This window comes from Silurus meridionalis, chromosome 6, assembly GCF_014805685.1.
Source record: "Silurus meridionalis isolate SWU-2019-XX chromosome 6, ASM1480568v1, whole genome shotgun sequence".
Classification (NCBI taxonomy): domain Eukaryota; kingdom Metazoa; phylum Chordata; class Actinopteri; order Siluriformes; family Siluridae; genus Silurus; species Silurus meridionalis.
This window is the reverse complement of record NC_060889.1, coordinates 24,696,467-24,711,147: the sequence shown is the minus strand read 5'-3', so window position 1 is coordinate 24,711,147 and position 14,681 is coordinate 24,696,467. Positions and strand designations below refer to the sequence as shown.

Genomic DNA, 14,681 nt, shown 5'->3' with positions numbered 1-14,681 from the left:
TTTCTAAAATTATGCTTACTTTGTAACAGAAAATCCTAAACCTGAACTCACATCAAACCTTAAAGGAGATGATGTACTGACAGGAAACTCAGTGACTTTGTACTGTACACTGAAGCTGCAGTCTGCTGGATGGAAGTTTTACTGGAGAAAAGACACACAGAGACGTGAGACTGAGACTGAAACACACTACCACACCATCAGATCAGTCACAGTCTATGATGGAGGTCAGTACTGGTGCAGAGCTGGAAGAGGAAACCCAGTCTACTCCACACCCTACAGTGATGCACTCTGGGTAAATGTTATTGGTGAGTAAGAGAATTTTTGTTAAATGATTCTGCACAACACTGAAAATACATTTGAGCAGGATCCCAATATAGCAACATTTACACAAATACATATAGCAAACTTAATTATTGAAACATGTTAAAACATTTTTTAATTATTTTATCAATAAGGAGAGATAGTGTGAGTATGACTGAGAAGGGCTGATGTGAGGTGAACTGAAAAACAAATAAGATAATATACATTTAGCTTTGGTAGAAAATGTCACCATAACATGGTGTTTAAAGTCTGTAAAAGGAGCTTCATCAACTTTACTATTTCAGAAACATCAGAATGCTCGAGCCGAGACCTGCCTGAGTGTGAACTTTTATACTGAACCACTGAGTGTAAGAGGCTGTAAAAGATTAGACAGTGTATAAGGAGTTATTAATTAATAAATCAGAAGCATGTATTTATAGAAATGTGGGAAAAATTGTAAACTTTTGAAAAAATATAAATAATGTAAGGTTTTAAGCTGTGTTTTTATTTGTAAGGCTAAAATGCACATCAATAAAGTCACAATGCTTCTGGGGAATGTTGTTTGGATTAAACTGGAGCTTTTTGTCTGGAACACCAGCTGTATGTTCTCAAATGCAAAAATAAAGGTTTCAATAAAGAAAAAACAAAAGAATATAATACCTACAGTGAAACATTGTGGAGGTCTGATGTGATTTTCAGCCTTGAACCTGCACACAATTAAATCTCAAGACTGCCAAATCATTCTGGAGTAAAATGAACTGCCTGGAGGTAGAAATCTCAGTCTCAGTTACAGCTCATGGGTCCTCCAACAGAATCATTTCTCACTAAAACCAAAACACTGGACTATTCTGAATTGGACTTCTGAGTCTTTAAACCTGAGGCAGCTGGAGAAATTCACCAAAAATAGTGGACCAAACAAGATATAGACAGGTGCAGAAATCTCACTGAGAGCATCAGAAACCACTTGTTTGCAGTGTTTGTTTCTAATAGTTTTACAACAAAAGTCAATTGCTGTTTTCAAGTTCATTTAGAGAAAGTTTTAAGTAGTTTTTTTTTAATCATCCAATATATTTTTTCCTTTAGTTTCTTGTTCATTTGCTGACACACACACACACACACACACACACACACACACACACACACACACACAAACATATATATATATATATACACAGTACAGCTGTACCAGACAGGTTTTAGAAGAATGAGACTGAGTGTAGGATAGGACGTGTGTGTCATTATTAATAAGGGCTATACCACAAACTGCCGACAAGAATGAGCTCTTCAGTGCTGAGCCCACCTTTGTTTTTTCCTACTGCGAGTGAACTGAGTTTCCTTTTGGCACGTGTCAGAAGGTTTTTGATAATTCCATGATAGTCCCGATGCTAGGAGGTGGCAGTTTTACAACACTGTATAGACACAGAGGGACAGCATCTGCTTTAAATGCTACCAGATCAAGATACTACTTTTGATAAAGTTATAGATAAAGTACTCTTAAAAAAAACAAGAAAAAAAAGACCTTACAAAAATTAATGTTGTACTCATTACTGATTTAAGTGTGCTGATTTTAATGAATCTAATATAATCGCCTTTAAGTGCTTCTTTAAATAATGCATGACAAAAACACGATAATGGAAGGGTTAAAAAGTAAAAAGCACTGTATTAGCTACGAAATGTGCCGTTGGACAGATAGAAAACTAAGAGAGCAACTAATTGCCAATGAGTCAGTGAGTGCTGTTAGAGACAAACTTCTGTTGGAAGATGAGCGTACACTGAGAGGATAGTGGCAATCGAGTGTCAAGTGGAAGCTGCAGTTAAAAACTCTGCATTACTTTGTAAAAATGAGGAAAATGAGGAGAAACAAGAGACCAAAAAACGCAGATGAGCTGAAGGCCACTGTCAAAGAAACCTGGGCTTCCATACCACCTCAGCAGTACCACAGACTGATCACCTCCATGCCACGCCCAATTGAGGCAGTAATTAAATCAAAAGGAGCCCTGTCTAAGTATTAAGTACATATACAGTAAATGAACATACTTTCCAGAAGACCAACAATTCACTAAAAATGTTTTATTGGTCTTAAGAAGTATTCACATTTTTTGAGATGGGTTTTTGTTACATGTGAGCCAAAATCATCACAATTAAAAAAACAAAAACTTAAACTACTTCAGTCTGTGTATATTTAATTTGTTTAATACACAAGTTTCACAATTTGAGTTGATTTAATGAAATAAATTAACTTTTCCACAATATTCTAATTTATTGAGATGCACCTGTTGAACACAAGCAGAGAAAAGATGATGATGATGATCAGGTGATCAGGAATGTCTCTGTTCTCAGTCAAAAACGGCGCACAATGAGAAGAAAAATATTGATCATGTCACCAAATAGATTAAAACTAAAGTAACAAGTCTGGTTTAAAAATGTGAGAAGAAGAAAATACAGATATTTTTGTAACACATTTAATGAGTGAAAGTAAAAAAGTTTAAACAGAAAACAGAAAGAAAAATTAAAAATTAATAGTAAAGTAAAGTACTGATACCAGAAAAATATACCTAATTACAGTAACAAAGTATATGTACTTCATTATGTCAGAGCTCCACCGGCTTTGCCTGGTCTCGGCGCCCTGCCCACATGGAGCACCTCTCCAGTGTACTAACTATCCACACCTGAACCTCATTCACGAGGCCTACTTAAGGACCTCGGCCCCACTATGGGGTTGTAAGTTTTTGCATGTTGTGCTGGGCCAATGTCACAGGCAAACCCACTACAGACTTATGTTTTAGCCTGCTGTATCTGCTACACGTATCACAGTTTTTAACAATGTTTTTGAGAATTGTGTTGCTTTCATCATCATGATGATCTGAGCAGGTCAGTAGTTTCTTCAGTCTATCAGCTGAAGCATGTCCAAAATATCAGTGGAGTTTCAATAGGATTCCTTTTCTTCCTTTTCTTTTTTTTTGTCATGTTTTCTGTCACAACAAAAATTTCATTTTCATTATTTGTCTTGCTCTCACTTGTCTCCTTTTCATCTAGTTTATTAGCATCTCTCAAATTCACACAATAATGTCCTGAAGATGAGTTCAAGTTTAACAGGTTGCTTAAATATTGTTGCTTTGTCATGTGCAATGTCCAGAAGTGCACTTGCTCTTTTCAGTGAAGTTTTGCTTAAAAGCACTGGTAGATATGCAGGAACAACTTCTGTCTCTATTTTGCACAACTTAAACAACTTTGCCATCACTAAATCTGAAAGGTTGTGCACTTTGTTTGTGATCTTTTTACTAACTCGCTCTGTGGCAACACGCTTGTGTAATCCACAAGCCATTTCTTTCCACACACAGTTCTAGTACAGGTTGTGTCAATCACAGCTGATCCCAAAGCCTCCACCATGAAGATTTCTGTCAATGTCATCTTTTAACTCTTTGTCTTCTGTCAGTCTTACATGTTCCTTTTTAGTTGGACACTCCTTTGCCCAGTGGTACGTGCTTTGGCAAATTGCACATTTCATTCATCTTCCATATTTATCATGGTGTTTGTGCCTTTAGATATGGTTTTGGGTTGTTATGTTGTGATGTGTTTAGTTCATGTCCCTGTTTGTTTGAGAATCTCGTGTAATAGGCAGCATCGCTATCTGTGTTCTCTGGTGCACTTATGCCCTCTAGTGGTGAAGTAACATAATCTCCAAAAATTCTTTTCAAGGCTGATTTCATATCAGTGAAAGAAACACTGGATGAAGCTTTAAGGTCTAATTGTTTATCTTTAATATTAAGTTCGGGCAGTATTGAGTAACTTAAAGACTAGTATTGCATCAGGTAGCTCCATTTTGAACGTATGTAGCCTGTTGTTTCGACTTTCCAACACGTATTGTATGCACAGTCATTCTCTGCTACCAATGTTGATTCAATAACTACAGCAGTTTTAGCAGTAAATCCTCTTTATTCACTCATTACAATCAACATACACTTAGAAAACATGCTAAACCATTAACTCTTCTCTTCACACATGTGCAGTAGATGAAACATATCTTAACACATTCAATAAACAATTCTTAAAAGTTACCCCAAACAAGTCCATAGCAGAACTGCTGTTCTTTAACACTGTGAAAACTCTTGTCTGTAGTTCAGAAGGAATTTCACATACAGCATCATTTTTATTATATAAAAATCTTATTATTGCTATTACTAAAAGTTCACAGACTTCCATATACTTTGTGTCTAATAGATGATACAAAGCGTAACCATTAGAAGCACACAAATATACACTATATTGGCAAAAGTATTGGGACACCTGATCTTTCCTGCTATATGTGGTTCTTTTCCAAACTGTTACCACAACACTGGAGGCACTCAGTTGTACAGGACATCGTTAGATGTGCTATAATACAATTTTTAATTCACTTGAACTTGGAAACCCAAACCTGTTCAGCATGGCACTGCCTCTGTGCACAAAGTGAGCTCTTTAAAGATCCGGTTTACATGATTTGGCGAAGAAGATCTTGAGTGGTTCTGCTATAGATCTGATCTCATCTCTGATCTCATCTCTACTGAACACTTTTGGGATGAATTGGAATGCTGACTGCACCCCAGGTTTCCTCACCTACACCAGTACCTGCCATTCATAACACCATTGAAGCTGATAAACACAAATATCCATAAGCACACGCAATACTTTTGGTACTGTAGTGTTTTTTATATATATATATATATATATATATATATATATATATATATATAATGATATGTCTCAGTCCATCTCTGAAAGAGCGTCATCATTAATTTACAGCTGAGCAGATATTATGTATTTTATATTAAAATGTTATTACTTATTTAAATAACAGTGTTGGGATTTAACAAAAGTTTTTTTTATTATTATTACAGCGAGTCCTAAACCTGTGGTGTATATAGAGCCTGAAAGACACGTGTTCAGCGGAGAGACTGTAACTTTCAGGTGTGAAATACAGACAGGAAGAGACACTGAGTGGAGATATGACTGGTATAAGGATGATAACACACTCGACCCAAAACACACAACACAGGAGTTCAGTATCAGCTCTGTTCCAGACTCTTCTAGAGGGAAATACACCTGCAGAGGGAGGAGACACAGTGACAATCAGATCTCAAAGACGAGTGATTCTGTTACTCTCACTGTATCAGGTGAGTTTATAATTACTTTTTGAATACACAATATATGTTATAGAAATGTCAGATTTGTTGTAGATTATTTCAATGAGCTACACTGAATCTGAGTCTCATTATAATATTATTATCTGTTTTCATTTTTACTGTTCATCAAAAATAATTTGTCTTATTGCTGAAATTTCATTTTGCATTTGATTTTAATTTAAATGATTAGTAAATTAAAGATGTGTATAAGAAACATGTTCTTCACCTACTGTAATAATAAACTAATCCTGTTCTAATGATCGTACATATTTCACAGTTTCGCTGTTTTACCTTCACAGTGAAGATCTGTAATTTCAGCTGTGTAAAAGTCCCAGGAACAGACTGTGTAGAATCCATATGCAGTTTATTGATTCAGTACAGACACATAATTCCAAAAAACGCAGAAACAGTTACAAGCATAAAGTCTGGTACACAAATAAAATGCAGAGAAGTAAACAAATACAAAAAAATACAAAGAGCGAGAAGAATAATCAAAAACAACAGCAAGGGTCAGTACATAATAAATCATAGAGCATGAAATCATGAACAGCTCGATATGTGCGAGGAAACACAAAACTTAGCAAGGAAGCTTAGCATTAGCCTGGAATAAGATCTGTAGAATTCCCTTTGGTGAGATGAAGTGGGAACTGTGACTGTGAAGAAGAGTTTATACAGGTATTGATGAGTGCAGTTGGTAGTATAAGATATTATTTGTACAGTAAAGTAACATAAATAACATCATAGAATTTCTACATTTGACCTACAAGAAAAATTAGAAAATAAAATGACGCATTGTATATTTTTTCAAATGAGGTTTTAAAATTGTTATTCATGATGCATATAATCGTATTAGCATAAAGTAATTTCAGATCATGTAGTAGTTCTGTGTTGTGTATTTTTGATTATCTGCACTGCTTAACACCAAAGACGTCCACAACAACTGGATTCTGCTGTTTCTTTTATTCTGGGTAATAAAACATAGACAAGCGTTTGCAATGCTGCTGCTCTTCCTGCCTGTTAACTACAACATGTCCAGTGTTTATACATCAGTCAATTGACCAGAAATCACTGTGTTCAAGACAATAATAATATTATAATAAGTAATATTGAAGCTGCTTCTTCTTATGTTCATAACACAACTATTATTAACTACATTCAACTTTATCAACTAATTTAAATACTAGACAACAGTAAACAATTCCACATTTAACTACCCAAACAAGAAATTATTTATTACTGACGTTCAATATCTTAATAGTTGCAGCACAGAGACAGAATCATTCTTCTCCTCTGCAATGGTGCTGCTGAAAGACACTGAGTTCCACTCGCTCTAAAACTCTAATACACCCTGTGCCTACGTGACATCAGCCAGGGGGCGACACTGCAACCAGGACCACAACCTCACTGTTTTACACAAGACTTGATGAAAATACAAAAATTACAAAAAAATAATGTCAACAACAAAATAATAATTTGGTTGGCTATGTACAGATGTTTATGAGTTTATAATTTTCAAGATTTACAAACACATGAAAGTATTTAGGAACAACAGTTTTTATTTCTGACTCAAATATAAAGGAAACAGGTGAAGCGAGATCATGATGGGTGCATAAATGGATGCATAAAGTACAACAGCATTAATAGAGTCTGTGTGAATTTAATAAGTGTTTGATTAAGAATTCAAATAATCAGGTTATTAAAGTAGAATGTGAAATACAGACTATTTCTCAGCCCCCCAACAGAGTGTACTGCATTCATATTGTTTGAACAAAACCGACTGTATTTTCTTTTCTTTTTTTTTTTATTTGATAAACATTTTGTATCATTTTTTCTTCTAATGTTTTAAAAACTACTCTCAAACCATCATTATAAAGAGAGTATTACTGTTTTACTGTAGATTAGTGTAATAAAAAGTAATTTACTTTCTAAAATTATATTTAACTTTTAACAGAAAAACCCAAACCTGAACTCACATCAAGCCTTAAAGGAGTATTGACAGAAAACTCAGTGACTCTGTACTGTACACTGAAGCTGCAGTCTGCTGGATGGAAGTTTTACTGGAGCAAAGACACACAGAGACGTGATACTGAGACTGAAACACACTCCTACACCATCAGATCAGTTAGAGTCTCTGATGGAGGTCAGTACAGGTGCAGAGCTGGAAAAGGAAACCCAGTCTACTACACACACTACAGTGATGCACTTTCAGTAAAAGTTACTGGTGAGTAAGAGACTTTGTTGTTAATTTTTCCGCTCTGAACATTTAATCATGTGAGCAGGGACACGTAATATTTTAGAACGTTACATAGTTAACGTTATATAGAGAGCTCTTATATAAAGCGGAGTGAGAGATCACACAAACACAACATTACATAGAGAACTCTTATATATAGCGGAGTGAGAGATCACACAAACACAACGTTACATAGAGAGCTCTTATATATAGCGGAGTGAGAGATCACACAAACACAACGTTACATAGAGAGCTCTTATATATAGCGGAGTGAAAGATCACAAACACAACGTTACATAGAGAGCTCTTATATATAGCAGGTGAGATCACACAAACACAACGTTACATAGACAGCTCTTATATATAGCAGAGTGAGAGGTCACACAAACACAACGTTACATAGAGAGCTCATATATAGCAGAGTGAGAGATCACACAAACACAACGTTACATAGAGATCTCTTATATATAGTGGAGTGAGAGGTCACACAAACACAACATTACATAGAGAGCTCTTATATATAGCAGAGTGAGAGATCACACAAACACAACGTTACATAGAGAGCTCTTATATATAGCGGAGTGAGAGATCACAAACACAACGTTACATAGAGAGCTCTTATATATAGCGGAGTGAGAGGTCACACAAACACAACGTTACATAGAGAGCTCTTATATATAGCAGAGTGAGAGGTCACACAAACACAACGTTACATAGAGAACTCTTATATATAGCGGAGTGAGAGATCACAAACACAACGTTACATAGAGAGCTCTTATATAGCGGAGTGAGAGATCACACAAACACAACGTTACATAGAGAGCTCTTATATATAGCAGAGTGAGAGATCACACAAACACAACGTTACATAGAGAGCTCTTATATATAGCAGAGTGAGAGATCACACAAACACAACGTTACATAGAGAGCTCTTATATATAGCGGAGTGAGAGATCACACAAACACAACGTTACATAGAGAGCTCTTATATATAGCGGAGTGAGAGATCACACAAACACAACGTTACATAGACAGCTCTTATATATAGCAGAGTGAGAGGTCACACAAACACAACGTTACATAGAGAGCTCTTATATATAGCGGAGTGAGAGATCACACAAACACAACGTTACATAGAGAGCTCTTATATATAGCAGTGAGAGATCACACAAACACAACGTTACATAGAGAGCTCTTATATATAGCGGAGTGAAAGATCACAAACACAACGTTACATAGAGAGCTCTTATATATAGCGGAGTGAGAGATCACACAAACACAACGTTACATAGACAGCTCTTATATATAGCAGAGTGAGAGGTCACACAAACACAACGTTACATAGAGAGCTCATATATAGCAGAGTGAGAGATCACACAAACACAACGTTACATAGAGATCTCTTATATATAGTGGAGTGAGAGGTCACACAAACACAACATTACATAGAGAGCTCTTATATATAGCAGAGTGAGAGATCACACAAACACAACGTTACATAGAGAGCTCTTTTATATAGCGGAGTGAGAGATCACAAACACAACGTTACATAGAGAGCTCTTATATATAGCGGAGTGAGAGATCACACAAACACAACGTTACATAGAGAGCTCTTATATATAGCGGAGTGTGAGGTCACGCAAACACAACGTTACATAGAGAGCTCTTATATATAGCAGAGTGAGAGGTCACACAAACACAACGTTACATAGAGAACTCTTATATATAGCGGAGTGAGATCACAAACACAACGTTACATAGAGAGCTCTTATATATAGCGAGTGAGAGATCACACAAACACAACGTTACATAGAGAGCTCTTATATATAGCAGGTGAGAGATCACACAAACACAACGTTACATAGAGCTCTTATATATAGCAGAGTGAGAGATCACACAAACACAACGTTACATAGAGAGCTCTTATATATAGCGGAGTGAGAGATCACACAAACACAACGTTACATAGAGAGCTCTTATATATAGCGGAGTGAGAGATCACAAACACAACGTTACATAGAGAGCTCTTATATATAGCGGAGTGAGAGATCACACAAACACAACGTTACATAGAAAGCTCTTATATATAGCAGAGTGAGAGGTCACACAAACACAACGTTACATAGAGAGCTCTTATATATAGCAGAGTGAGAGATCACACAAACACAACGTTACATAGAGATCACTTATATATAGCCGAGTGAGAGGTCACACAAACACAACGTTACATAGAGAGCTCATATATAGCAGAGTGAGAGATCACACAAACACAACGTTACATAGAGATCACTTATATATAGCGGAGTGAGAGATCACACAAACACAACGTTACATAGAGAGCTCTTATATATAGCGGAGTGAGAGATCACACAAACACAACGTTACATAGAGAGCTCTTATATATAGCAGAGTGAGAGATCACACAAACACAACGTTACATAGAGATCACTTATATATAGCGGAGTGAGAGATCACACAAACACAACGTTACATAGAGAGCTCTTATATATAGCAGGTGAGAGATCACACAAACACAACGTTACATAGAGATCACTTATATATAGCGGAGTGAGAGATCACACAAACACAGCGTTACATAGAGAGCTCTTATATAGCAGGTGAGAGATCACACAAACACAACGTTACATAGAGAGCTCTTATATATAGCGGAGTGAGAGATCACACAAACACAACGTTACATAGAGAGCTCTTATATATAGCAGAATGAGAGATCACACAAACACAACGTTACATAGAGAGCTCTTATATATAGTGGAGTGAGAGGTCACACAAACACAACGTTACATAGAGAGCTCTTATATATAGCGGAGTGAGAGATCACAAACACAACATTACATAGAGAGCTCTTATATATAGCGGAGTGAGATCACACAAACACAACGTTACATAGAGATCACTTATATATAGCGGAGTGAGAGATCACAAACACAACGTTACATAGAGAGCTCTTATATATAGCGGAGTGAGAGATCACACAAACACAACGTTACATAGAGAGCTCTTATATATAGCAGAGTGAGAGATCACACAAACACAACGTTACATAGAGAGCTCTTATATATAGCAGAGTGAGAGATCACACAAACACAACGTTACATAGAGAGCTCTTATATATAGCGGAGTGAGAGATCACACAAACACAACGTTACATAGAGAGCTCTTATATATAGCGGAGTGAGAGATCACACAAACACAACGTTACATAGAGAGCTCTTATATATAGCGGAGTGAGAGATCACACAAACACAACGTTACATAGAGAGCTCTTATATATAGCGGAGTGAGAGATCACGCAAACACAACGTTACATAGAGAGCTCTTATATATAGCGGAGTGTGAGGTCATGCAAACACAACGTTACATAGAGAGCTCTTATATATAGCAGAGTGAGAGATCACACAAACACAACGTTACATAGAGAGCTCTTATATATAGCGGAGTGAGATCACACAAACACAACGTTACATAGAGAGCTCTTATATATAGCAGAGTGAGAGATCACACAAACACAACGTTACATAGAGAGCTCTTATATATAGCAGAGTGAGAGATCACACAAACACAACGTTACATAGAGAGCTCTTATATATAGCGGAGTGAGAGATCACACAAACACAACGTTACATAGAGAGCTCTTATATATAGCAGAGTGAGAGATCACACAAACACAACATTACATAGAGAACTCATATATTTATATATAGCCGAGTGAGAGGTCAAATAAACGTCTGTCGATTTATGTATTAAATGTTGAAAAACTTTACATTTTTAGTACTATTATTGTTATGATTTTTGCTAGCTGACAGTGGATGTTTTTTTCCTATTTTCCTGTATTTTTTTCTCCTTTGCATTTGTTTATTTTTATATTTCTGTGTGTGGCATTTGAAAGAACCAGAGGTGGCAAAAGTTCACACATCCTTTACTTAAGTAGAAGTACAGATACTCATGTTTTAAAATACTTTGGTAAAAGTTAAAATGCTGACTGAAATTTTTTACTCAAGTTAAAGTAAAGAGGTTTGGGCTCTGACATGTACGTAAGTGAAATGTAGCCATTACTGTTTTAGTGTCACGCTGGTAACTAGACCTTACATCATATTAATATATTAATTATGGCTGTCAATCGATTAAGATATTTAACAAATATTGATGCTTCATGCAAATGTTATTTGGGTTAATTTTGTTACCTAAAGAATGGATTCCACATCCACCATATAGACCACAAGCAGATAACAAATTATGATCAGGTGATCAGGAAAGTCTCTGTTCTCAGTCATGTTTACATCACTGACTCCCTCTGTCTCATCCACATTAATCCAGACTTCTTATTGCCTTCTGACTTGCTTGTTGTTATCTTCGTATTCTAGACCACGTCTGTGGTAGATTAAAAAGCCATGGAATGACAGAAAACAGGTTGATATGCTAAAAATTTCTTGCATTAAAAAGAAAAATGTATCATCTCATGAAATAGATGACAAGCCTGTGTGTGTGTGTGTGTGTGTGTGTGTGTGTGTGTGTGTGTGTGTGTGTGTGTGAAAGAAAATGGAAAGTCAGGAAAACAGGATGCGAACACTGTACTTCAAACATGAATCAGAAGTAAAAAATGATACAATTCTTTTTTAAGTATCTTGATAAATGTTTATAGTTGAGACACAGTGGGATCTGCATTTATTCCATTATAAATACTTGATAAAAATCTCTGTCAATTTATTTACAGCTGAACAAATATTCTGTATTCTAATATTGAAATGTTATTACTCGTTAGGATAATGATGTTGAGATTAAATTCATACAAAATATATTTTATTTGTTTGTTTGTTTTTACAGAGAATCCTAAACCTGTGGTGATTATAAAGCCTGATACACAAGTGTTCAGAGGAGAAACTGTGACTTTCAGGTGTGAAATACAGAGAGGAAGAGACACTGAGTGGAGATACGACTGGTTTGAGGAAAGGAAAAATTACATGAATCCTTATTATCAGAAGCTAAATTCACCTTATACAACACAGGAGATCAGCTTCAGCTTTAAAACTATTATAGAGGAAATACACCTGCAGTGGGAGGAGACACAGTGACAATCAGATCTCAAAGACAAGTGATCCTGTTACTCTCATTGTATCAGGTGAGTGTGAGTTTAAGTTATTGCTTTTTATTAATTTCATACACAAAATAATAATAATGTAAAATGTATTGGTGATTTCTTTTCAATGAGCTTCACTGAATCTGAGTCTCATTATTACATTACAGTTTCCTTCTGCCTGTTTTCATTAGTTTTCACTGTTCTGTCTTAAAGCCTCACATTTCCTTGATAACTGAACAATACAGGATTCATCAACATTTTTAATAACTTAAGAAACATTTTCTTAACCTAATGCTCAGACTGATCCTTCTCTAATGAGGTCAAATTTCAAAGTTTTACTTTTGTACCTTTTTTATGTAACCTTTTTAAATAGGTACTGATGAGGGCAGGTTTTAATCCAAGCTTCCAGCTGCAAACAAATTTTTACAAACAAACTACTAGAACACATTTCAGTCCATCACAGAGTCTGTATACACATCAGCTGTACTAATGAGTGCTACTTTCACTATCTGCAGTAATTCATGTGCATAAATCACCATATAAAGTTTCAACAAGCAACACAGACCCACAATTCTACAGTAGAGTTTGTAAGGCATCACAGTATTTCTAAAATTTGACCTGCAGGTGTCGAGGGAATAAAGCGACAAACACGTTGCATATTTCTTTTTCAAATAAGGATTATAAATGTGTATTTATGTTGCTTCTAAACATGTGATCAACTGTAATACAATAAGCATAATGTAATTCAGATCATGTACAGATAATTTGATACTTAAAGATTTAGAAACATGGGTAAATATTTTAGAACACCACAGAGTTTATTTGTGAAAGTCTTAATAATAATAAATATAATGGAACTAGGTAAGAGATAAGAGATCTCATGGGTGTATAAATGGGTGCATAAAACACCCCATAATTATGGTTTAATAAGGCATTGAAAGATTCTGTGTGAATTCATTAAGTGTTAATATTTAAATAAGCAGCTTATTAAGTTAGACTGTAAAATACAGGCTGTTATTCAGACCCACAATTCAGTGTACTGCATTTATATCATTTTAATGATGATGTTTGAAGTGGAAAAATAACCCACTTTTATAGGAAAAACAGCTATTTGGCATTTTGTATATTATTTACTTTATACATTCATTAAAAATGCATTTGTTCATTAAACAGAGAGAGAGAGAGAGAGAGAGAGAGAGAGAGAGAGATATTGTAAAAATATCAAATATGTTGCAAAGATAAAAGCAGCTCTCATTTCATATCAACAGGAAACCAAAACCGAGTGTGATTATTATTTAATTTAATTTATATGATAATGATTTTAGTGTATTTATGTAATAGTCTATACTGATAGGTGCAGGTTGTGTGTACATTATATATGATGAAGTTTTTGTTATCTTTGTATTGGGAGATAAAAGTCTTTAGTATAGCATTATAACATGCACACAAGCTGACAGATTTCTTGAGGTGGAAAACTTACATGCATGTACTTGGTTTATTTTCTAATAAAACTGTAACAAAATCAGTCAAATGTTGTTTTAAATAATGTACATATGTATGTGTTTATTTACATAATCATTTTCAGGATTAACAAACATAAATATAAATTTCAGCAAAGTGTTCAGTTTATTTGTGACTCTTACAGTAAGTGGAGAGAAAAAGTGAAGGGATCTAATAGATGGATGAAACACTATGAATAAATGAATTATAAGTTCAGTCAATAATGTTTATTAAATGTGTAAATAAGCAGGTGATTAAATTAAACTGGAAAATGTAGAATTTTAGTTAGACTTCCTGTTACACTAACTGTATCAGGTGTGTAAATGTGTGTGTGTGTGTGTGTGTGTGTGTGTGTGTGTGTGTGTGTGTGTGTGTGTGTGTGTGTGTG

At 35.2% G+C, this 14,681-nt stretch overlaps 1 protein-coding gene across 1 annotated transcript in view; it reads left to right on the top strand.

The window, feature by feature from the left end:
* Positions 1-14,681, top strand: part of LOC124387536 (Fc receptor-like protein 5) — a 207,781-nt gene that overhangs the window by 264 nt on the left and 192,836 nt on the right. Inside the window, 5 exon segments of the mRNA XM_046851947.1 lie at positions 30-305; positions 5,178-5,453; positions 7,414-7,683; positions 12,541-12,757; positions 12,759-12,835. Of these exon segments, the coding sequence (XP_046707903.1) occupies positions 30-305; positions 5,178-5,453; positions 7,414-7,683; positions 12,541-12,757; positions 12,759-12,835 (1,116 nt within the window).